The sequence below is a fragment of the Leptodactylus fuscus genome, chromosome 1 (genome assembly GCF_031893055.1).
Source record: "Leptodactylus fuscus isolate aLepFus1 chromosome 1, aLepFus1.hap2, whole genome shotgun sequence".
NCBI classification, from domain to species: Eukaryota; Metazoa; Chordata; class Amphibia; order Anura; family Leptodactylidae; genus Leptodactylus; species Leptodactylus fuscus.
Genome location: NC_134265.1, coordinates 328574164 through 328601143, shown reverse-complemented (window position 1 = coordinate 328601143; position 26980 = coordinate 328574164). Strand labels below are relative to the sequence as shown.

The 26980-nt window shown below is 47.9% G+C and overlaps 1 protein-coding gene across 2 annotated transcripts in view; it reads right to left on the bottom strand.

The window, feature by feature from the left end:
- Positions 1 to 26980, bottom strand: part of SORCS2 (sortilin related VPS10 domain containing receptor 2) — a 710878-nt gene that overhangs the window by 87013 nt on the left and 596885 nt on the right. For both annotated transcript variants that reach the window (XM_075260385.1, XM_075260393.1), the window contains exon 9: positions 14035 to 14214. In XM_075260385.1, the coding sequence (XP_075116486.1) occupies positions 14035 to 14214 (180 nt within the window). The remainder of the gene's footprint in view (positions 1 to 14034; positions 14215 to 26980) is intronic.

Sequence of the window (26980 nt, the reverse complement as noted above, 5' to 3'; positions counted from 1 at the left end):
GTTTGTCCTTAATACCTTTATCCAGGATCCAGGAACTGATTAAAAGCTACAGGAAGCGACTAGAGGCTGTTATCTTTGCAAAAGGAGGATGTACTAAATATTAATGTCACTTTTCTGTTGAGGTGCCCATACTTTTGCACCGGTCAAATTTTGGTTTAATGCATATTGCGTATTTTCTGTTAGTACAATAAACCTCATTTCAATCCTGAAATATTACTGTGTCCATCAGTTATTAGATATATCAAACTGAAATGGCTGTTGCAAATACCAAAATATTTAGAACTAAAAATGATTAAGATTAATAGGGGTGCCCAAACTTTTTCATAGGACTGTATATATTGTTTATCTATCCTTAGGATAGGTGATCATAATGTGATTGGTGGGGGTCTGTCACTTGTCTGAAGAGGCTACAAAGTTCACAAGTAGCTCGGCCTTTTCCGATTGGCCACATGGTAAAACAGTAACTTAGTCCCATTCAAGTGAATGGGGCCGGATTAAAAATACCAAGCATAGCCCGTACAATATGTACGGCGTTGTGCATAGTATCAAAAGAAAAGACCATACTGTTCACCTGAATGCTGTGGTCTCCTCCACCGGCTGATGGGTGGGGGCTTTGGGTGTCAGACTTTGCTGATCACATATCAGACAGACGCTACCCCTGCAGATTTTATTTTTCTTAATAGGCCCTTACTGGCTGAAGTAACTCCAGCCGGTAACAGGCCCTATTTACTTACCGATCCTGGCAGGGGCCGGGATCGGTAAGTGATGCTGCGGGCCACACAAGCACTATTATTATACTAGGGGGTCTGAAAAGATATAATGGTATAAAGGTATAATGATCAGAGGCTCCGGAAAGGTAAAGGAACATAATAAACGTGTTACTTACCTTTCCACGCTCCTTGCAGGCTTTGGGCCTAGTTGTGTGATGTCCCTGCGTCCAGGGTCATGTGATGTCAGTACGTCATTAAAGATCACCGACACCACCGAAGACTGCAGCGGAGACGGAGATAGGTAAGTAACAGTGTTTTTTTGTGTTTGTATTCCCCCTCGGTCTCCAATTATTATGCTCTGGGGTCACCAATTATTATACTCTGTGTGCAGGGGCCACTATAGGACATACTACTGTGTACTGGGTCCACTATAAGACATAGTACTGTGTGCAAGGGCCACTATAGGACATACTACTGTGTGCAGGGGCCACTACAGGACATACACTGTGTGCAGGGGCCACTATAGGACATACTACTTTGTACTGGGGCCACTATAGGACATACTACTTTGTACTGGGGCCACTATAGGACATACTACTTTGTACTGGGGCCATTATAGGACATACTACTGTGTATTGGGGCCACTATGGGACAATAGAGCGCGCAGGAATGCAGCGGGGGATCGGTTGCTTGAGGTCTTCGTAGTCAATCAGGAAGGGGGTGCCCCATGTCAAGAGTTCTCCACAGGGCTCCCGCCATTTCCAGTTATGCCACTGCTTCACTGTATCCTTTCCAAAAGTGACATCACAACCAGGTGACATGGCCTTGTGACCAACGGATGAGACAAGGCCCTAGACACTAGGGGATAGGGACGACATGACAGGGGGGAGGATGGGGTCACGGAGAGGCTAACTGTCGGCACGAGCAGAGCGGGAAAAAAGGGGGTGGAGTCAGAGGTGTTATAAGGCAGTGGCAGGGTTACCTCTAGGTCACCTGTCTGTCTCCAGGGAAGAAGATGCCCGCTCACCCTTCCCTTTGGTAGCGGTATTTTAGTTGGTGTGTCTGCAAGGTTTTAGTGGGTTGTGAGGCTTTGTGGTCAGTTAAAAGGACCTCATCAGTGGTATGGGGATCCTGGGGTGGAGTGTGAAGGCCTCTGATGTCCTCTAGTTGGGCTAGGGTCCCTTGGGGGGAGAGGCTTCACTTTGCTCAAGGGGTACTCGAGGTGGTGTGTCATGCGCCTGAGCACTCGGGGCGGAGCTTGCCGCCATTGGATGTGATTGTTAGTCAGTTGCACTTTTAGTCAGTATAGGTAGTGTATGTAATATTTTATGTACAGTGTTTGATGTATGTTAAAGTGGCGCCTGTTATGGCGGTTTATACCCGATACTTGTTGAATGTTTTGTTACTATGTTTAATAAATCGGCCTGTACAGGCCAAATTTAAATCCAATACAGTGGTCCTGGTCTTTATTGGTTTAGAGGTGGTTGGGGGTATCTTAAAGGGGTTGTCCCATCACAAGGATCCTATCTATACTGCTTGTTAATGTGGATTTAAGACTTTTCCTAAATACACTGCTTCAGCAAAACTGCTTTATTTGTCCACTATCTTACTTTATTCAATTCATTGTTGACACAGCTCTTGACTTATCTGCTCATGAGTCCAGTGATGTATCTGCTGCTCTCAGGGGGGAGGGAGGAGGGGCTAAGTGCAGGGAGCGAGCCTGTGTATCTAGCTATTCCTGTGTCTGCACCACGTGACCTAGCTTCCTGCTATCAGATAGGGGAGAGGAGCTGCTTTCATTTCTGAACTCGTCTTCTGTTCTCCCAGTTATCAGGCTAGCTAATTCAATTGTGTTCATTATGGAAGAGACAGGCAGTCTCTGTATGTAACACAGAATGGAGTTGCTCCTGCCTGTACTTCATAGTCCAATGTTGTCCATATAGTGTTGTTTGAGGACCATTGATGACATCACAGGCCCTTCAGCCGCCCCATAGGATCACGCTATGTGGTGGGTGGAGCTACACATTAATTTGGGGGAGGAGCTAAACGGCAGGTTGCATATGAAACCCCGCCCACCAAATGACGCAAGAAACCAGGAAGAAAGAAGATTTTACAGCAGTGAAGACTGGTGAGTATGCAACGTAGGAATACCCCTTTAAGGAGTTTATAAGGGTAAGTTGCAGGTAGGTATTTAACTCGGAGTGAAACTTTTTCCCCCTCCCCGAGTCATGATGTCACTTCCTGAGAAGAGGAAGTGAAGCTAAATATCATAGTCCCTGGTAACCCTTTAGTGGCAGATGTTGCAGCCTGTGTGACTGTACATATTTAAGAGGAAGAAACGCAAGTACCTACAGGAAGGCCGCATAAGGATAGGGAGAATTGTTAACTTCTATATGCACGTAAACCAAGCTGGATTTATGCCCATAGTCTTTTAGGCTATAAGAAAACAATGCTAACCATACGGTGATGTTGTCCCTGCAATCCTCCACATAGTTCACAGATCAATTGCGCCCCCAATGGAATAAAGGCTCATTGCACACTCCATATATATGCTAATTTTACATATTAGTGGTGCCAGTGGCTTTCAACAGGACCCTAGGACCTAGTAATAGAGCGGAATGATGATATCATTGATATAATGTTTGCTTTGCTTGTGCGCCTCCTCTCCTGTTATAACTATTACAGTCCAGGATTTTCTCATTTGTCTTTATTTTTCGAGCGCTAACTGCAATATTTCAGCCTCATACATTATCCATCGTACTCTCTCTGCTCTATAACACTTCCTCATGTGACAGGCTGAAATTAGCAGTCAATTATCATCATCATATTAAGCAATTAGCCTTGATGTATATTGTGAACATCTGTGCTCTGCAAAACTGCGGGCACCGACAATTCGGCCAAAAATTCTCGACAAGCAGAACATACAGTATAAGAGAATACAGGGATCAGATTGGCTGTGAATTAGAAATTTATCATCTGTAAATGAAAAAATATTATCATAAGCAAAGTGTAGAAGATTAAAAAAGCAACATAGAAACATTGTATATAATGTCTGAATAATTGCTAATGTAATATGGGGAAGGGGAGGAAGACAAGGTCACTGGAGGCAAATAATCCAGAAATAATAATGTGGAAGTAATACAAGCTGTGAAAACTGTATCAGGGATACTACAAGGGTTACAGCGTTGTGTGGCCCTGCATAGACATGGAGCTGACCCTGCATTGACCTGGAGCTGGCCCTGCATAGACATGGCGCTGGCCTTGCATAGACCTGGAGCTGACCCTGCATAGACCTGGAGCTGACCCTGCATAGACCTGGAGCTGACCCTGCATAGACCTGGAGCTGACCCTGTATAGAGCTGGAGCTGACCCTGCATGGATCTGGAGCTGGCCCTGCATAGACCTGGAGCTGACCCTGTATAGAGCTGGAGCTGACCCTGCATGGATCTGGAGCTGGCCCTGCATAGACCTGGAGCTGACCCTGCATAGACCTGGAGCTGACCCTGCATAAACCTGAAGCTGACCCACCATGGATCTGGAGCTGACCCTGCATGGATCTGGAGCTGACCCTGCATGGATCTGGAGCTGACCCTACATAGACCTGGAGCTGGCTCTGCATAGACATGGAGCTGGCCCTGCTTAGACCTGGAGCTGACCCTGCATAGACCTGGAGCTGACCCTGCATGGACATGGAGCTGACCTTGCATAGACCTGGAGCTGGCCCTGCATAGACCCGGAGCTGGCCCTGCATGGACCTGGAGCTGGCCCTGCATAGACATGGGGCTGACCCTGCATGGACATGGAGCTGGCCCTGCATGGACCTGGAGCTGGCCCTGCATAGACATGGAGCTGACCCTGCATGGACATGGAGCTGGCCCTGCATGGACCTGGAGCTGGCCCTGCATAGACATGGAGCTGGCCCTGCATGGACATGGAGCTGACCCTGCATGGACCTGGAGCTGGCCCTGCATAGACATGGAGCTGGCCCTGCATGGACATGGAGCTGGCCCTGCATGGACCTGGAGCTGGCCCTGCATAGACCTGGCCCTGTATAGACCCGGAGCTGGCTCTGCATGGACCTGGAGCTGGCTCTGCATAGACATGGAGCTGGCCCTGCTTAGACCTGGAGCTGACCCTGCATAGACCTGGAGCTGACCCTGCATAGACCTGGAGCTGACCCTGCATGGACATGGAGCTGACCCTGCATAGACCTGGAGCTGACTCTGCATAGACATGGAGCTGGCCCTGCATAGACCCGGAGCTGGCCCTGCATGGACCTGGAGCTGGCCCTGCATAGACATGGAGCTGACCCTGCATGGACATGGAGCTGACCCTGCATGGACCCGGAGCTGGCCCTGCATAGACATGGAGCTGACCCTGCATGGACATGGAGCTGGCCCTGCATGGACCTGGAGCTGGCCCTGCATAGACATGGAGCTGGCCCTGCATGGACATGGAGCTGACCCTGCATGGACCTGGAGCTGGCCCTGCATAGACATGGAGCTGGCCCTGCATGGACATGGAGCTGGCCCTGCATGGACATGGAGCTGGCCCTGCATGGACCTGGAGCTGGCCCTGCATAGACCTGGCCCTGTATAGACCCGGAGCTGGCTCTGCATGGACCTGGAGCTGGCTCTGCATAGACATGGAGCTGGCCCTGCTTAGACCTGGAGCTGACCCTGCATAGACCTGGAGCTGACCCTGCATAGACCTGGAGCTGACCCTGCATGGACATGGAGCTGACCCTGCATAGACCTGGAGCTGACTCTGCATAGACATGGAGCTGGCCCTGCATAGACCCGGAGCTGGCCCTGCATGGACCTGGAGCTGGCCCTGCATAGACATGGAGCTGACCCTGCATGGACATGGAGCTGACCCTGCATGGACCCGGAGCTGGCCCTGCATAGACATGGAGCTGACCCTGCATGGACATGGAGCTGGCCCTGCATGGACCTGGAGCTGGCCCTGCATAGACATGGAGCTGGCCCTGCATGGACATGGAGCTGACCCTGCATGGACCTGGAGCTGGCCCTGCATAGACATGGAGCTGGCCCTGCATGGACATGGAGCTGGCCCTGCATGGACATGGAGCTGGCCCTGCATGGACCTGGAGCTGACCCTGCATAGACCTGGAGCTGACCCTGCATGGACATGGAGCTGACCTTGCATAGACCTGGAGCTGGCCCTGCATAGACCCGGAGCTGGCCCTGCATAGACCCGGAGCTGGCCCTGCATGGACCTGGAGCTGGCCCTGCATAGACATGGGGCTGACCCTGCATGGACATGGAGCTGGCCCTGCATGGACCTGGAGCTGGCCCTGCATAGACATGGAGCTGACCCTGCATGGACATGGAGCTGGCCCTGCATGGACCTGGAGCTGGCCCTGCATAGACATGGAGCTGGCCCTGCATGGACATGGAGCTGACCCTGCATGGACCTGGAGCTGGCCCTGCATAGACATGGAGCTGGCCCTGCATGGACATGGAGCTGGCCCTGCATGGACCTGGAGCTGGCCCTGCATAGACCTGGCCCTGTATAGACCCGGAGCTGGCTCTGCATGGACCTGGAGCTGGCTCTGCATAGACATGGAGCTGGCCCTGCTTAGACCTGGAGCTGACCCTGCATAGACCTGGAGCTGACCCTGCATAGACCTGGAGCTGACCCTGCATGGACATGGAGCTGACCCTGCATAGACCTGGAGCTGACTCTGCATAGACATGGAGCTGGCCCTGCATAGACCCGGAGCTGGCCCTGCATGGACCTGGAGCTGGCCCTGCATAGACATGGAGCTGACCCTGCATGGACATGGAGCTGACCCTGCATGGACCCGGAGCTGGCCCTGCATAGACATGGAGCTGACCCTGCATGGACATGGAGCTGGCCCTGCATGGACCTGGAGCTGGCCCTGCATAGACATGGAGCTGGCCCTGCATGGACATGGAGCTGACCCTGCATGGACCTGGAGCTGGCCCTGCATAGACATGGAGCTGGCCCTGCATGGACATGGAGCTGGCCCTGCATGGACATGGAGCTGGCCCTGCATGGACCTGGAGCTGGCCCTGCATAGACCTGGCCCTGCATAGACCCGGAGCTGGCTCTGCATGGACCTGGAGCTGGCTCTGCATAGACATGGAGCTGGCCCTGCTTAGACCTGGAGCTGACCCTGCATAGACCTGGAGCTGACCCTGCATAGACCTGGAGCTGACCCTGCATGGACATGGAGCTGACCCTGCATAGACCTGGAGCTGACTCTGCATAGACATGGAGCTGGCCCTGCATAGACCCGGAGCTGGCCCTGCATGGACCTGGAGCTGGCCCTGCATAGACATGGAGCTGACCCTGCATGGACATGGAGCTGACCCTGCATGGACCCGGAGCTGGCCCTGCATGGACATGGAGCTGGCCCTGCATGGACCTGGAGCTGGCCCTGCATGGACCTGGAGCTGGCCCTGCATAGACCCGGAGCTGGCCCTGCATAGACATGGAGCTGACCCTGCATAGACATGGAGCTGACCCTGCATAGACATGGAGCTGGCCCTGCATAGACCTGGCCCTGCATAGACATGGAGCCGGCCCTGCATAGACCTGGAGTTGGCTCTGCATAGACCTGGAGTTGGACCTGCATAGACATGTCACATGCATCTTCCAGTGTATTAAAAAAAACAAAAAAAACCGCATGAGACCTATGACCAAAATCCAATATTGTTTGAATTGTCTGCAAATGTCACATTACCATAGAGATACATGGACATTTTTGTTGCATGATTTGGCATGACATTTTGTCACATGAAAGAGTCACCGTGTAGCCATAGCCTACTTGTGGATTGGCTGGCAAGGAACCAACAGCACCTGCCGAGGAGACCAGGGAGGTATTTGTAGGACCAGAAGGTCTGAGAAAAAGTCATACAAATATTTTTGGCTGCAGGACTTGTCGCACAGTATACTCTGTCCAAAAAGAAAGCCATCTTTGTTACCCATAGCAACCAATTACAGCTCAGCTTTCATTTTGGATCCTGTGTCTGAAAAAAGAAAGCTGCATTGTGATTGGTTGATATGGACAACAGCGACAGTTTACTTTCAGATGGTTGGATCAGTCGGCCTTATGTGTGTAGCTGTATATAGGATTTATTGTCTATTATACATATAGGAGCAGACTTAATAAGATGGTCTAAAAGCCAAACGGTCTTAGTTGGCAAAGTAACCAATCACAGAGCAGCTTTCATGTTTCAGAAGCTAAATACAAAATGAAAGCTATGCTGTGATTGGTTGCTATGAGCAACTAGGACAGTTTTGTTTTTAGACCAATTTAATAAAACTGCCCCATAGGGTTTAATGTATAATGTACACAGAAAAGTCACCCACACCATGGGCAATGGACACATAACAGTACTGTGACTGCAGCCCAATATAATAGACACTAAACCTAAAGGAGTCCCCGGCTGTCATTAACCCTCTCCCTTCCACTGTATCAATACAACTCTTCCTTAATGTGGTGAACTTGATACATAACACGACAGTGGTGACATCACAGATTCCATATGACATCACAATAGCTATAGAATGTGTATTGTTGTACACTGGCGCCATCTCGGGTCACTTGAGCTCGATAGCTTGAAGAGGACGGTCTATCCAGGTAGGTGGCTCTTCTCTCCATGTTAAGGCCTTGTTCACACATGGTATGACTGGGGTGTGTGGTGAAGTACAGAACTGAACCATTAGCCCCAAATTCTGGCTAAGAAGCCCTTGAGATTGTCAGGAAGATTCTTAACCTGATATTATATAACATGTGCACATCTGGGCTCTGTATTTTTACCTCTCCAAAAAGTATAAAACATTCCATGTGTGAACCCGGCCTTACAGGGGTTGTCCTAACTGGACAACCCCTGCTCTAAATGGGGACCCACTGGCAATCTGCTGATGGTCACGGGTCTAGCCCAAACCCCCAGCTGTTATCATTGGTAAGATGTGTCTTCTTCAGGAGACATGAGGTATTACATGGCGTAATTTTAAAAGAATGGCTATGTAATACAAGGTCACTCTGAGTCCTCCGGAGTATGGACTGCTTTTAGCAGAGGGTCTCTGCTCTGGCTCATGGGGGGTCTCAAACTGAGACCTCCCTTCTGTGACATCTATGTGCCCTATGGATATGGGGGTGGTCTAGGTTGCACCATCCCTTTAATGGGGCTGTTATTAGGTAGCTTTTACTATAATAGAGAAAAACAAAGTTACAAAGCATTCAGTAACCTAAACCTGGTTGCAAAATGCAGTTATTCTCTGTTATCAGCCAGGCATATCCATAAGACTCCATTCACTGTATGGAGGCCTTAGGAGTGCCCTTTTGTGTCTGTCAGACTGATACATATCAGTATACTATTTTTGTGGTATGTAATAGTAAGTAGATAATGGTATACAGTAAATATTCTATATACCTTGTCTACATTTTTTATATTAGAATTCTATAGGCGATTTGTCACGTTGTATGGCTATACAGTGTGATACAGCATAGTCTCCCACTAAATGTATGGGAGCTTTTCCCACTGTAAAATGGAGGCTAAAAATGTGATGTGAACAGTCCCTTATATTGGTTCCGTCCTTGACACAGTCTTCTGTTCCTGCACTTTCCTGATTTTCCTGCAGCAGAAATCTGAGGCTAATATTTGGGTTTCTGCCGCAGTTTGTGGTTTTGACCTGACGTCTGTGCTAAGTTGTGTGCGATCTCTCGCCGCGGTTTCAGCGCTATTTTTGTTGCTGAATCCACATCAAGACAGAACCGGCTGCTTCTTTCCTTTGACGCAGGAAATCAATTCTGTGCAAGGATTGAATACACGGTATGATCTTTGCCATAGTTTCCTATTAGAAACCATGGGGAGGGGGGCAGTAACTTTTTTCATTCTGATACTGACACAGAAATGGTAGGGAGATCAGACATTTACTGTCTGTGGCGGAGTCATGTACATGAGGGCTTATGGTGCGGATCACTGCGGCATTCTCATCACCCCTGTGCATGGATCTAATGAGGTCTTATTACATATTATAAGGTGCCATGCTATAATTTATTATCTGACTGTCACCCTGGCCTTGCTGGTCCCCATACACATTAGTTGCAAATCGGTCGAACCTGATCTAATGTATGTGACAGGTATCCAACTTTCCCTTGACAGCAGACAACAGGGGGAGGAATGAGAAATGTTGAATTTCTAGTGGGTGATAAGTCACTGCCAGAGGATCTGGAAGCAGCTTATCATTGCTTACGCTGAAAAAACATGAACACTCGACCGAGTGTGCATGTGTATAGCAGGTGTATGGTGACAGTCAGGAGGAATAGCCGTCAGCTGAATGAGTGTGTTCACCTGATAGCTATCTAAGGTGTATGGGCAATCTTAGGGTATGTTCACACAAGCAAAGTTTTCCTGCATCTGTAATAGAATATGCAGAACAAATTTCCATTTTGATCTGCTGCAGGTCTGCACATGGAATAGCTTTGTTCATAGGAGCTAATCCGCACATGGCTACCTGCCCTGGTTTCTGCGCAATTTTCACATGGATTTTGGCACAAAACATGCCCCAAAATTCCTGAAAAATTTTCACTTTGTGAACATACCCTAAGGCCTCGTTCACATCTGTGTCAGTAATCCGTTCGGGGAGTCCGCATGAGGACCCCCCGAACGGACTACCAAAAGCATTGGCAAGCGGTGTGCAATGAAATCACACGGACCCCATAGATTATAATGGGGTCCATGATCGTGCGCTGATGTTCTGTCCACATATTCCGTGTGGAGACCGTGCGGAAAGCACACGGACCCCATTGTAGTCTATGGGGTCCATGTACTTTCACTGCATTCCGCTTGCCAATGCGTTTGGTAGTCCATTCAGGGGGGTCCCCATGTGGATTCCCCTGAACGGATTACCGACGCAGATGTGAACGAGGCCTAAGTAGTAGAATACCTATTGCATTACATTGTATTTATTGCATACTTGTACATTAGATTTGTACATTAGATTGTAAGCTCTTAGGGGCAGGAAATGTATTGTATTAGATTGTAAGCTCTTAGTGGCAGGACGTGTATTGTATTATAGATTGTAAGCTCTTAGGGGCAGGACGTGTATTGTATTAGATTGTAAGCTCTTAGGGGCAGGATGTAGATGTCTCTTTCTCTCCTTACAGGCACATATAAGAATATACAAATATACAGCAATATGCAGCAGGACAGATGTGATCCAGGGAGATATCCGATCGCCATATCTGGGGTCAGGAAGGAATTTTTGGCCCCCCTGAGGTATAACGCTCCGGGGAGTTTGTTTCGCCTTCCTCTGGATCTTTGGGTCGGTGGCTTTCATCTTAGGACATGGTGGTCAGAATGCAGCGAGTTCTGTGATCTCCCCCAGCCTGACGTGAGAGTCACTGTCACCCATTTTATAATACATTAAAGGGCCAGTAATAGTTTTATTACAATGTTGCTTATTGCTATTCAATAAAAAAAAAAAAATCTATATTGTGTTTTTTGTCTTTTGTCCGGCTCTCTCCTTACATACTGACCATGATGAGAGTGATCGCTGCCGCTCAGTAATCCAGGACTAGACTCGACTGCTGATCCAGTATATAATAAAGTGTATCATCTTCTACATACATGGTGGCTGCCGCTGCAGGATCAGGGACTATGGGGGGCGCCATATACCAAGAGAAGGTCACATATAACTCCATGTCATAATGTCCTAAGTGTTATGGGGGTCAGTCTCTGTGATGGGGACATTGCGTGTCCTCACTTCTACACAACAAAGAAGAGTGAAGACTGAAGACTGGGTCACTGAGAGCCGCAGAATACAGTAGACACCGGGGCCTTGTATGAAAATAGGAATCAAACTAAAGGGGTGTCAAGCACAAAGGTGCAACAAGTCGCCATTGGGCCCCATAACACAACTTACTATTCATAGGCAGTGGCTACATTTACTAAGATTGAGAGATCTTATGAGACTTTGAGAGTGGTTTTAAAGAAATGTATTAAAAGTTGCAGGACTCTACATGAATATGGTAGACTTATAACCGGCCAGGGAATCCCACATACATCTAATATGAGCAGGTGAATGGGACTGAGCACGTTTCAGCCACAGCTGTGCTTGTTCCTTGTAGTTCCTTCATTATGATTTTTTATATAAAATCGATAAAACTGCTCTCTCGAAATGACACGGGAACTACTGCCATAAACCGGGTACATGTTGATATTTTGTCATGCATGTATAAGATCGCGGGTGGGGGGGCCTAAACTTTTCCCCTGGAATGAGGTTTGGTCATGCTCTGGCTCAGTGATTTCAGATTCCTACAGTGACTGATGTAAACAAGTTCGGAGTTTATCATCTCTATCTCGGTGGTGGCTCTTTGCAGATTCGCTGTTTTTCTTTGCCGCTTGGATCATTAATTTTACTACAAGTAGTTCTCATAACTAGGATCACATGCTGCAAGATCAATACGCGCTTCTATTGTAGGAGGGCTTCCATGCACAGATGCACATTATAATCCTTTTTTACTGCAGAGTTATTTTATATAGTTGTTTGGCAAAGCAGTAATCCAAGCTGAGAGAATTTGTACAAATGGCCAAACAGCTGTTTAATCCCTTTCTATAGACAAAGACCTATTTACCTTATATTATTCCACCATGTGAAACAAAGTTCACAAAAACAACCATTCTATATAATGAATTGTATTACAAAATGTTCCCGGGAACAATAACTGGACCATGCGGAACCATAAACTTCCATGTTAATGTACAGAACAGCCAAATGGGTTGGAGTCATTTGCATAAAGAGTAATAAAATAACAGGATTTGATAAAAGAACTATTGAAAATCTTACAAAAATGTGTTGTGGTCGTATTTTTCGACTTCTGAGATGAGACTTCCTGGGTAAGTCTTTTAGGTTCTGGATGTGAAGGGTTTGGGATGTCTAAAGAGATCAGGATCTCCATTAGAAAAACCTGAAAGGTGGTTTGGATGGAGCTACAGGGGTACTCAAGTTGTGACCCTCAGAGGACCTCTCATGGGGACAGGTGGAGCTATATTGAAGAACAGGCAAAAAAAAAAAAAAGGTTGGGTACATATGGAAGGTCAGACTAGGTGCGACAACAATGTTCTTGAGAACGTTAAGATTGTGTATCACAGGTTTACAAGTCAAGGTTATTTCTAAAGCCAGCAGGTAAAAAAAATTAATTCCCAGATCCATTTGATGACTGCGGCCAATTGGACTAGACAAAAATCTAATGTGCATGGGATTGTCGAGTGAAAGAACAATTGAACATGGTGGATTTCAATATGCTTAGTTCTTAGGTTGGCCATGTGTATGTATTCTCGAAACGAAGAAGAGAATAAGATGATTCCAGGCACCACTGGGGAAAGTTTACCTCCTTTGAGACCTTTCATTGCCACAACAAAGAGAAGATCTGGGACACTGTCATGCCCATTGGATGGTTGGCCAGTGAAACAAAAAATAGAAAATTTGGTGTATTCAGCTAAAGTGTATGTTCAACCTTAGTTCTCAAGCGAGATGGGTCCCCAATTAGAGCCTTGTCATTGCCTACTAGCAATGAATAGAGCATATATGCCAACATTGGCCTGGGCCCATTTGGGAAAATGGCATGTTCATCAAGCCGCAAAAATTTTCAAACTAGGATGTACTACATCCCCTATCTTGTGACATGGGCACTTAATGTGCTAGATAAGCCCCCTTTTTGGACATGACCAACCACATGGGTGGCACAGGAGATTTGTCTGTGAGTCTGTGAGGTCACCCCTTTTTGGAAGCCTCCCGAAGCTTTCATGAAAGTTGTCAAAAATTAGATAGGGCACAGGCTCGTGCCTCCCAGAACCAACCCCCATAATAATTAGACACCTCCATGGTATAAATGTCCTTGTTCAGAATGCCCTATGTAGTCTAGATGACCCCTTGGATCAGCTGAATCTTCCACTTGTCCAATGCAAATTTTAAGGTGAATTACCATTTACATTAAAAATATCAGGCAAAAAGATATATGGATTTTGTGGATTGTTCTGGTTGCACATTATGTAGTTTATTTTCTAAGGATTTGTGTTTTAAATTCCAGATAGTGTAGAAGAAATTCCTCATCCCAATCCACAACACAGTTCCACATTGCAAAAATTGCACTAGAAAAATTACTTGTAGTCCCCCCACCCATTGGTTCACACAGCGTAAATTTCTACAGTACATTTTTCTGCAACACAAATATGTAGCTCTTACAGCATGTGTGAATTCACCCGATAGAATAAAGCAGTATCAAATTTCACGTTCTACTTATCGTGCTGCGATATCTTCTCACCTCTAGAATATCTATCAGGACGTTCTCCTCCGGTTGCTTAGCGCTCCTCACATTCTCCAGAACGATGGAGTAATAAACTCCTTGTGGATCCGACTGGTACAGGTTGTAAGTGTCTGTCTGATACCATTCCTGAACGGCGATGAAGACCTGATTCTCATCTGTGCTGATGATTTGTAAATCCTAGAAACAAAATGGGAAATTTTTATTTGTCTAGCAAAGAAAAACCATCTAATAAAAAATTCTATTATACTCCAATTCGATAAATTTTTGGAACAGTTCCAGGACACTTGGCACATGGTGGAAAGACCAAATAGCGCTTTATATTCAAGGGCAATTTTGTCTCAAAGTGTAATATTTTGGAAAATATTCATAGTCATGACCTGAGATGTAGAATAACTCCTAAAATTGGAAGCATAGCATGGGCAGAGTTCATGTCCCTTATGTCACTTATGTCTACATACACGTATCGCCATATAGTCACCAGCATCAATGATCCAGAACTGCTCATTTCCTAATCTTTCAGTAGGAAGAGAATATACGCTCCATAAATGTGAATATAAGAATATATCGTATAGATATCGTGAATATGTATCGTGAATATCGTACTAATGACTCATTGGTAATAGAGATGATAACACGAAGAAAAGTATGACTTTCCTTGGTTCATGAGTAGGGTTGAGCCGATCTTGAGATTTCAGGATTGTTTTTAAAATCCGATTTTTGATCATTTTCCCAGCCGATCCCGATCGTGAAATTTGCTCGATTGCCGATCGGGATCCGATCTTTCCCGATCCCGATCGCTCAACCCTATTCATGAGGCTCTGCAATGGAAGAGATGACCATAACAGGCTGCCAACGTTCTTCCTGATGTCTAACTTTGAGGTCATAACTTTAAGGTCTTTATGTAAGGTACTTATGAGATAGTCAGGACCTATAAGTATCTGGGCGTGATCCTCAACAATAAACTAGACTGGGCTGATCACCTGGAGGCGCTGCACAGAAAGGGCCACAGCAGGCTCTACCTGGTCAGGAGGCTGAGGGCCTTCAGAGTCCAGGGGACACTTCTTAGGGCCTTCTTCAACTCTGTGGTTGCCTCAGCCATCTTTTTCGGTGTGGCCTGCTGGGGGAGCAGTATATCAACCAGGGACAGAAATAGACTTGACAGGCTGATCAGGAGGGCCAGCTCTGTCCTGGGGAGCCCCCTGGACCTAGTACAGGTGGTGGGTGACAGAAGGATACTGTCTCTGGTGACCTCCATGCGGGAGAACAAATCCCACCCCAGGTATGGGACCCTGATGGGACTTGGCAGCACTGTAAGTGACCGTCTGCTTCACCCCAAGTGTGAGAAGGAGCGCTATCGGAAGTCCTTCCTTCCAACCGCGACCAGGCTGTATAATCTACATCAGACCAAGCGAAGATCACTCCGCACAGAGAACTAATGATTATGATGATGACCATGAGTCTTCCTTCTTTCTCTTCCGTTCATTAGCTACTATGGACTCCTAGTATATGTTCTCAGCATATTCGTGCCTACGTCTGTATTATATTACTGTGTATTATCCTGTACCTGTATTACTATGCTGCTGTAACATACTGAAATTTCCCCAATGTGGGACTATTAAAGGATTATCTTATCTCTTATCTTATGTCCTTAGCAGTGAGAGTGTAAAAAGGATGTCTGGTTGAGAAATCCTTTTTATATACCCCTTTATAGAATGTTAGGCCTTGCTTGGCATCTGAGCATGGACTTCATCTGTATTGAGTCTGCATGTTCCTTCTATGTCTCCATGGCTTTCCTCCAGACTCTGAGCCCTACTTGAGTGACGACAATGTCTATAATGTGCTTTGGAGTATGTTGGTGCTATCTATGCAAGAGTTGTACAGAAATAAATAATAAAGGTTAGTACTCGAGTCAGAATCTAGAGCAGAGAGTGACTACAGAGTGAGTATCCCTCACTCTGGAGAACCAGCCATGTAATGCTCGGTGATGATGTGGCCCCTACAGAACCCTGATCTCAACGTCATCCAGTCTGTCTGGGATAACATGAAGAGACAGAAGGATTGGAACAAGCCTACATCCATGGATGATCTGGATCTGTGCTAAGTTCTCCAAGATGGCGGGAACAACCTTTCTACAGAGGTCCTTCAAAAACTCAAGCATACCGAGAAGAATTAGTGGAAGGCAAATTGCATAGGTCACACCAAATATTGATGGAATTTCCATTTCTCTTTTCTTAATTGACTTCATTTTGTTAATTGAGAAAAATAAACTATTATCCCATGAGCGTAGATTCCGCCTGAGAAACTCTTGTAACAAAAAACTTCTCCCTTAAACTTTTGGAAGTCTTGATGAATGGAGAATATATACAGGATATCAATGGATAATGAATAGAGATGAGCGAACAGTGTTCTATCGAACTCATGTTCGATCGGATATTAGGCTGTTCGGCATGTTCGAATCGAATCGAACACCGCGTGGTAAAGTGCGCCATTACTCGATTCCCCTCCCACCTTCCCTGGCGCCTTTTTTGCTCCAATAACAGCGCAGGGTAGGTGGGACAGGAACTACGACACCGGTGACGTTGAAAAAAGTAGGCAAAACCCATTGGCTGCCGAATACATGTGACCTCTAATTTAAAAGAACAGCGCCGCCCAGGTTCGCGTCATTCTGAGCTTGCAATTCACCGAGGACGGAGGTTTCCGTCCAGCTAGCTAGGGCTTAGATTCTGGGTAGGCAGGGACAGGCTAGGATAGGAAGGAGAAGACAACCAACAGCTCTTGTAAGAGCTAAATTCCAGGGAGAAGCTTGTCAGTGTAACGTGGCACTGACGGGCTCAATCGCCGCAACCCAGCTTTCCCAGGATCCTGAATGGAATACACTGTCAGTGTATTCCCGTATACCCGATATATACCCCGATACCCGTTCCAACGGTGTGCCCCCCCACCTTCACCCCAGAAATACCCTGCAAGTCCCCTAGCAATAGAATTGGGGCTATATACACCCACAATTTTTACTACTGGTATACAGTGCCATTGTCTGACTGGGAATTCAAAGAATATATTGGGAATACAAATACCCTCATTTCTTGCTACTGCCATATAGTGCCAGTGTCTGACTGGGAATTCAAAGAATATATTGGGGTTACGTGCACCCACAATTTTTACTACTGGTATACAGTGCCATTGTCTGACTGGGAATTCAAAGAATATATTGGGGTTATAAATACCCTCATTTCTTGCTACTGCCATATAGTGCCAGTTTCTGACTGGTAATTCAAAGAATATATTGGGGTTACGTGCACCCACAATTTTTACTACTGGTATACAGTGCCATTGTCTGACTGGGAATTCAAAGAGTATATTGGGAATACAAATACCCTCATTTCTTGCTACTGCCATATAGTGCCAGTTTCTGACTGGTAATTCAAAGAATATATTGGGGTTACGTGCACCCACAATTTTTACTACTGGTATACAGTGCCATTGTCTGACTGGGAATTCAAAGAATATATTGGGGTTATAAATACCCTCATTTCTTGCTACTGCCATATAGTGCCAGTTTCTGACTGGTAATTCAAAGAATATATTGGGGTTACGTGCACCCACAATTTTTACTACTGGTATACAGTGCCATTGTTTGACTGGGAATTCAAAGAGTATATTGGGAATACAAATACCCTCATTTCTTGCTACTGCCATATAGTGCCAGTTTCTGACTGGTAATTCAAAGAATATATTGGGGTTACGTGCACCCACAATTTTTACTACTGGTATACAGTGCCATTGTCTGACTGGGAATTCAAAGAATATATTGGGGTTATAAATACCCTCATTTCTTGCTACTGCCATATAGTGCCAGTTTCTGACTGGTAATTCAAAGAATATATTGGGGTTACGTGCACCCACAATTTTTACTACTGGTATACAGTGCCATTGTCTGACTGGGAATTCAAAGAGTATATTGGGAATACAAATACCCTCATTTCTTGCTACTGCCATATAGTGCCAGATTCTGACTGGGAATTCAAAGAATATATTGGGGTTACGTGCACCCACAATTTTTACTACTGGTATACAGTGCCATTGTCTGACTGGGAATTCAAAGAATATATTGGGGTTATAAATACCCTCATTTCTTGCTACTGCCATATAGTGCCAGTTTCTGACTGGTAATTCAAAGAATATATTGGGGTTACGTGCACCCACAATTTTTACTACTGGTATACAGTGCCATTGTCTGACTGGGAATTCAAAGAGTATATTGGGAATACAAATACCCTCATTTCTTGCTACTGCCATATAGTGCCAGTTTCTGACTGGGAATTCAAAGAATATATTGGGGTTACGTGCACCCACAATTTTTACTACTGGTATACAGTGCCATTGTCTGACTGGGAATTCAAAGAATATATTGGGGTTATAAATACCCTCATTTCTTGCTACTGCCATATAGTGCCAGTTTCTGACTGGGAATTCAAAGAATATATTGGGGTTACGTGCACCCACAATTTTTACTACTGGTATACAGTGCCATTGTCTGACTGGGAATTCAAAGAGTATATTGGGAATACAAATACCCTCATTTCTTGCTACTGCCATATAGTGCCAGTTTCTGACTGGGAATTCAAAGAATATATTGGGGTTACGTGCACCCACAATTTTTACTACTGGTATACAGTGCCATTGTCTGACTGGGAATTCAAAGAATATATTGGGGTTATAAATACCTTCATTTCTTGCTACTGCCATATAGTGCCAGTTTCTGACTGGTAATTCAAAGAATATATTGGGGTTACGTGCACCCACAATTTTTACTACTGGTATACAGTGCCAATTTCTAACTAGGAATTCAAAATGCGCAAGGCTCCCGGAAAGGGACGTGGACGAGGCCGTGGGCGAGGTCGGGGGAATGGTTCTGGGGAGCAAGGTAGCAGTGAAGCCACAGGGCGTCCCGTGCCTACTCCTGTGGGGCAGCAAGCATTGCGCCACTCCACAGTGCCAGGGTTGCTTGCCACATTAACTAAACTGCAGGGTACAAACCTTAGTAGGCCCGAGAACCAGGAACAGGTCTTGCAATGGCTGTCAGAGAACGCTTACAGCACATTGTCCAGCAGCCAGTCAGACTCTGCCTCCTCTCCTCCTATTACCCAACAGTCTTGTCTTCCTTCCTCCCAAAATTCCGAAGCTTTACAGAACAATAACCCAAACTGTCCCTGCTCCCCAGAGCTGTTCTCCGCTCCTTTCATTGTCCCTCAACCTGCCTCTCCACGTCACGATTCCACGAACCTAACAGAGGAGCATCTGTGTCCAGATGCTCAAACACTAGAGTCTCCTCCATCTCCGTTCGATTTGGTGGTGGATGACCAGCAACCCACCCTCATCGACGATGATGTGACGCAGTTGCCGTCAGGGCATCCAGTTGACCGGCGCATTGTGCGGGAGGAGGAGATGAGACAGGAGTTGGAAGAGGAAGTGGTGGATGATGAGGACACTGACCCGACCTGGACAGGGGGGATGTCAAGCGGGGAAAGTAGTGTGGATGTTGAGGCAGGTGCAGCACCAAAAAGGGTAGCTAGAGGCAGAGGCAGAGGTCAGCAGCTTAGGCGAAGCCAGGCCACACCCGGAATCTCCCAAGATGTTCCAGTTCGTACCCAGCCCCGAAAAACTCCCACCTCGAGGGCACGTTTCTCGAAGGTGTGGAGTTTTTTCAAGGAATGCGCCGAGGACAGATATAGTGTTGTCTGCACAATTTGCCTCTCGAAATTGATTAGGGGCTCTGAGAAGAGCAACCTGTCCACCACTTCAATGCGCCGTCATTTGGAATCCAAGCACTGGAATCAGTGGCAGGCAGCAACGGCAGGACAAAGGCCGCCTGCCGTTCACGCCACTGCCACTGTCTCTGCCACTGCCTCTGCCTCTGCCACTGCCACTGCTGACTGTGCTGGCGATGCACTCCAGAGGACGAGCCAGGACACCACTTCATCTGCCTCCGCCACTTTGTTGACTTCTACCTCATCCTCCCCTGGTCCTGTCTTATCTCCTTCTCCTGCACCATCAAAGGCACCATCAGGCGTTTCTTTACAACAACCCACCATCTCTCAGACATTGGAGCGGCGGCAGAAATACACTGCTAACCACCCACACGCGCAAGCCTTGAACGCCAACATCGCTAAACTGCTGGCCCAGGAGATGTTGGCGTTCCGGCTTGTTGAAACTCCCGCCTTCCTGGACCTGATGGCAACTGCGGCACCTCGCTATGCCGTCCCTAGCCGTCACTACTTCTCCCGGTGTGCCGTCCCCGCCTTGCACCAGCACGTGTCACTCAACATCAGGCGGGCCCTTAGTTCCGCGCTTTGCACAAAGGTCCACTTGACCACCGACGCGTGGACAAGTGCATGCGGACAGGGACGCTACATTTCACTGACGGCACACTGGGTGAATGTAGTTGAGGCTGGGACTGCTTCCCAAACTGGCCCGGTGTACCTCGTCTCCCCGCCTAACATTCCTGGCAGGGACACGAGAAGAACACCCCCCTCCTCCTCCTCCTCTACCGCCTCCTCCTCCGCCACCGCCTCCTCCTCCGCCACCGCCTCCTCCTCCGCTGTTAGATTGACCCCAGCTACGAGTTGGAAACGTTGCAGCACTGGCGTTGGTAGACGTCAGCAGGCTGTGCTGAAGCTGATCAGCTTGGGGGACAGACAGCACACTGCCTCCGAGGTGAGGGATGCCCTCCTCGATGAGACGGCAATATGGTTTGAGCCGCTGCACCTGGGCCCAGGCATGGTCGTTTGTGATAACGGCCGGAACCTGGTAGCAGCTCTGGAGCTTGCCGGACTCCAACATGTTCCATGCCTGGCCCACGTCTTCAACCTAGTGGTGCAACGTTTCCTAAAGAGCTACCCCAATGTTCCAGAGCTACTGGTGAAAGTGCGGCGCATGTGCGCCCACTTTCGCAAGTCGACAGTAGCCGCTGCTAGCTTAAAATCTCTCCAGCAACGCCTGCATGTGCCACAACACCGGCTTTTGTGCGACGTCCCCACACGCTGGAACTCAACGTTTCAGATGTTGAATAGAGTGGTTGAGCAGCAGAGACCTTTGATGGAATACCAGCTACAAAACCCTAGGGTGCCACAAAGTCAGCTGCCTCAGTTTCACATCCATGAGTGGCCATGGATGAGAGACCTTTGTGACATCCTACGGGTCTTTGAGGAGTCCACAAGGAGGGTGAGCTCTGAGGATGCGATGGTGAGCCTTACAATCCCGCTCTTGTGTGTTCTGAGAGAATCCCTGATTGACATCAGGGATAACTCAGATCACACAGAGGAGTTAGGGATAGCATCCGATCCGTCACAGCTGGAGAGTAGGTCCACACATCTGTCCGCTTCACTGCGTTTAATGGAGGAGGAGGAGGAGGAGGAGGAGGAAGAAGAGTTGTCCGATGATGTGATGGTGATACAGGAGGCTTCCGGGCAACTTCGAATCGTCCCATTGTTGCAGCGCGGATGGGTAGACATGGAGGATGAGGAGGAAATGGAGATTGAACTTTCCGGTGGGGCCAGAGGAGTCATGCCAACTAACACTGTGGCAGACATGGCTGAGTTCATGTTGGGGTGCTTTACAACCGACAAGCGTATTGTCAAAATCATGGAGGACAACCAGTACTGGATCTTTGCTATCCTTGACCCCCGGTATAAAAACAACATCTCGTCTTTTATTCCGGTAGAGGGGAGGGCCAATCGCATCAATGCTTGCCACAGGCAATTGGTGCAGAATATGATGGAGATGTTTCCAGCATGTGACGTTGGCGGCAGGGAGGGCAGTTCCTCCAGTAGGCAACCAAGTTCTCACCGGTCCACACAAACGAGGGGCACACTGTCTAAGGTCTGGGACACCTTGATGGCACCCCCTCGCCAAAGTGCCGCCACGGAGGGTCCTAGTGTCACCAGGCGTGAGAAGTATAGGCGCATGTTGCGGGAATACCTTTCCGACCACAGCCCTGTCCTCTCCGACCCCTCTGCGCCCTACACGTATTGGGTGTCGAAGTTGGACCTGTGGCTTGAACTTGCCCTATATGCCTTGGAGGTGCTGTCCTGTCCTGCCGCCAGCGTCCTATCTGAGAGGGTGTTCAGTGCAGCCGGTGGCATCATCACTGACAAGCGCACCCGTCTGTCAGCTGAGAGTGCCGACCGGCTCACTTTGATAAAAATGAACCACCACTGGATAGAGCCTTCATTTTTGTGCCCACCTGTGTAAAGCACCCCAACATGAAACTCCATGTCTGTACTCAACCTCTCCAATTCCTCCGCATCCTCATACTCATCCACCATAAGCGTTGCACAATTCTGCTAATACTAGGCTCCCTCCAACATGATTTCCCCCAACTCTGCTGGTTAGAGGCTCCCTCCACCCTGATTTCCACCAACTCTGCTGGTTAGAGGCTCCCTCCACCCTGCTTTCCCACAACTCTGCTGGTTAGAGGCTCCTTCCACCATGAATTTGCCAAAACTGGGCTGTTTAGAGGCTCCCTCCACCATGAATTGGTCCAAACTGGGCTGGTTAGAGGCTCCCTCCACCATTAATTGGTCCAAACTGGGCTGGTTAGAGGCTCCCTCCACCATGAATTTGCCCAAACTGGGCTGTTTAGAGGCTCCCTCCACCATGAATTTGCCCAAACTGGGCTGTTTAGAGGCTCCCTCCACCATGAATTGGTCCAAACTGGGTTTTTTAGAGGCTCCCTCCACCATGAATTGGTCCAAACTGGGCTGGTTAGAGGCTCCCTCCACCATGAATTGATCCAAACTGGGGTGGTTAGAGGCTCCCTCCACCATTAATTGGTCCAAACTGGGCTGGTTAGAGGCTCCCTCCACCATTAATTGGTCCAAACTGGGCTGGTTAGAGGCTCCCTCCACCATGAATTTGCCCAAACTGGGCTGTTTAGAGGCTCCCTCCACCATGAATTTGCCCAAACTGGGCTGGTTAGAGGCTCCCTCCACCATGAATTGGTCCAAACTGGGTTTTTTAGAGGCTCCATCCACCATGAATTTGCCCAAACTGGGCTGTTTAGAGGCTCCCTCCACCATGAATTGGTCCAAACTGGGGTGGTTAGAGGCTCCCTCCACCATTAATTGGTCCAAACTGGGCTGGTTAGAGGCTCCCTCCACCATTAATTGGTCCAAACTGGGCTGGTTAGAGGCTCCCTCCACCATGAATTGGTCCAAACTGGGGTTTTTAGAGGCTCCCTCCACCATGAATTGGTCCAAACTTGGCTGTTTAGAGGCTCCCTCCACCATTAATTGGTCCAAACTGGGCTGGTTAGAGGCTCCCTCCATCATGAATTGGTCCAAACTGGGTTTTTTAGAGGCTCCCTCCACCATGAATTTGCCCAAACTGGGCTGTTTAGAGGCTCCCTCCACCATGAATTGGTCCAAACTGGGGTGGTTAGAGGCTCCCTCCACCATTAATTGGTCCAAACTGGGCTGGTTAGAGGCTCCCTCCACCATTAATTGGTCCAAACTGGGCTGGTTAGAGGCTCCCTCCACCATGAATTGGTCCAAACTGGGGTTTTTAGAGGCTCCCTCCACCATGAATTGGTCCAAACTTGGCTGTTTAGAGGCTCCCTCCACCATTAATTGGTCCAAACTGGGCTGGTTAGAGGCTCCCTCCACCATGAATTGGTCCAAACTGGGTTTTTTAGAGGCTCCCTCCACCATGAATTTGCCCAAACTGGGCTGTTTAGAGGCTCCCTCCACCATGAATTGGTCCAAACTGGGTTTTTTAGAGGCTCCCTCCACCATGAATTGGTCCAAACTGGGCTGGTTAGAGGCTCCCTCCACCATGAATTGGTCCAAACTGGGGTGGTTAGAGGCTCCCTCCACCATTAATTGGTCCAAACTGGGCTGGTTAGAGGCTCCCTCCACCATTAATTGGTCCAAACTGGGCTGGTTAGAGGCTCCCTCCACCATTAATTGGTCCAAACTGGGCTGGTTAGAGGCTCCCTCCACCATGAATTTGCCCAAACTGGGCTGTTTAGAGGCTCCCTCCACCATGAATTTGCCCAAACTGGGCTGGTTAGAGGCTCCCTCCACCATGAATTGGTCCAAACTGGGGTTTTTAGAGGCTCCCTCCACCATGAATTGGTCCAAACTTGGCTGTTTAGAGGCTCCCTCCACCATTAATTGGTCCAAACTGGGCTGGTTAGAGGCTCCCTCCACCATGAATTGGTCCAAACTGGGTTTTTTAGAGGCTCCCTCCACCATGAATTTGCCCAAACTGGGCTGTTTAGAGGCTCCCTCCACCATGAATTGGTCCAAACTGGGGTGGTTAGAGGCTCCCTCCACCATTAATTGGTCCAAACTGGGCTGGTTAGAGGCTCCCTCCACCATTAATTGGTCCAAACTGGGCTGGTTAGAGGCTCCCTCCACCATGAATTTGCCCAAACTGGGCTGGTTAGAGGCTCCCTCCACCATGAATTGGTCCAAACTGGGTTTTTTAGAGGCTCCCTCCACCATGAATTTGCCCAAACTGGGCTGGTTAGAGGCTCCCTCCACCATGAATTGGTCCAAACTGGGGTTTTTAGAGGCTCCCTCCACCATGAATTTGCCCAAACTGGGCTGTTTAGAGGCTCCCTCCACCATGAATTGGTCCAAACTGGGTTTTTTAGAGGCTCCCTCCACCATGAATTGGTCCAAACTGGGCTGGTTAGAGGCTCCCTCCACCATGAATTGGTCCAAACTGGGGTGGTTAGAGGCTCCCTCCACCATTAATTGGTCCAAACTGGGCTGGTTAGAGGCTCCCTCCACCATTAATTGGTCCAAACTGGGCTGGTTAGAGGCTCCCTCCACCATGAATTTGCCCAAACTGGGCTGTTTAGAGGCTCCCTCCACCATGAATTTGCCCAAACTGGGCTGGTTAGAGGCTCCCTCCACCATGAATTGGTCCAAACTGGGGTTTTTAGAGGCTCCCTCCACCATGAATTGGTCCAAACTTGGCTGTTTAGAGGCTCCCTCCACCATTAATTGGTCCAAACTGGGCTGGTTAGAGGCTCCCTCCACCATGAATTGGTCCAAACTGGGTTTTTTAGAGGCTCCCTCCACCATGAATTTGCCCAAACTGGGCTGTTTAGAGGCTCCCTCCACCATGAATTGGTCCAAACTGGGGTGGTTAGAGGCTCCCTCCACCATTAATTGGTCCAAACTGGGCTGGTTAGAGGCTCCCTCCACCATTAATTGGTCCAAACTGGGCTGGTTAGAGGCTCCCTCCACCATGAATTGGTCCAAACTGGGTTTTTTAGAGGCTCCCTCCACCATGAATTTGCCCAAACTGGGCTGGTTAGAGGCTCCCTCCACCATGAATTGGTCCAAACTGGGGTTTTTAGAGGCTCCCTCCACCATGAATTTGCCCAAACTCTGCTGGTTAGAGGCTCAATCCACCCTGATTTTCAAAACAAATGTTGGTGCCAACCTCAACTTACTACAAGGGCCAAATTCACTGCTGGTGACAAGCTCTCCTCACTGCAAGTGCCAAATACACATGTTTTAAGGTGTTTTCCTACTGTCAGAGAGGTGGTATTGAGTGTGTAAAGTGTGTAGTTGTTAGGCTGTGATGTTGGGGTAATAGAGGGTCTTTGGTGTGTTAGATGCCCCCAGACATGCTTCCCCTGCTGTCCCAGTGTTATTCCAGAGGTGTTGGCATCATTTCCTGGGGTGTCATAGTGGACTTGGTGACCCTCCAGACACGGATTTGGGTTTCCCCCTTAACGAGTATCTGTTCCCCATAGACTATAATGGGGTTCGAAACCCGTTCGAACACACGAACATTGAGCGGTCTGTTCGAATCGAATTTCGAACCTCGAACATTTTAGTGTTCGCTCATCTCTAATAATGAAGCATCAATCATGGCAGGGAATGAAGCATTTATTATCTAATTAATGAGAAGATATATGGGGACATTATGTGTAAAATATATGTACTATCCTCGCTAGATTTCACTTGATTAATCGGACATATATATTCAATTGCTCGGCGCAATATTAAAACTTACCGTGCATAGCTGCTGTGGTTAAAAGGTTTCCTAATTCAGCGTCCTCTGGAAAGCAATTAGGTCAGCTTGCATAGCAATTTTCATGAAATATGAATACTTAAGCAGCCAATTTTTTACCATTATTAACTAATAAAAACCTCGGCAGCATTATTAGAAAGGCCAATAACTAGAGATGAGCGAACACTAAAATGTTCGAGGTTCGAAATTCGATTCGAACAGCCGCTCAATGTTCGTGTGTTCGAACGGGTTTCGAACCCCATTATAGTCTATGGGGAACAGATACTCGTTAAGGGGGAAACCCAAATCCGTGTCTGGAGGGTCACCAAGTCCACTATGACACCCCAGGAAATGATGCCAACACCTCTGGAATGACACTGGGACAGCAGGGGAAGCATGTCTGGGGGCATCTAACACACCAAAGACCCTCTATTACCCCAACATCACAGCCTAACAACTACACACTTTACACACTCAATACCACCTCTCTGACAGTAGGAAAACACCTTGAAACATGTGTATTTGGCACTTGCAGTGAGGAGAGCTTGTCACCAGCAGTGAATTTGGCCCTTGTAGTAAGTTGAGGTTGGCACCAACATTTGTTTTGAAAATCAGGGTGGATTGAGCCTCTAACCAGCAGAGTTTGGGCAAATTCATGGTGGAGGGAGCCTCTAAAAACCCCAGTTTGGACCAATTCATGGTGGAGGGAGACTCTAAAAACCCCAGTTTGGACCAATTCATGGTGGAGGGAGACTCTAAAAACCCCAGTTTGGACCAATTCATGGTGGAGGGAGCCTCTAAAAACCCCAGTTTGGACCAATTCATGGTGGAGGGAGCCTCTAACCAGCCCAGTTTGGACCAATTAATGGTGGAGGGAGCCTCTAAACAGCCCAGTTTGGGCAAATTCATG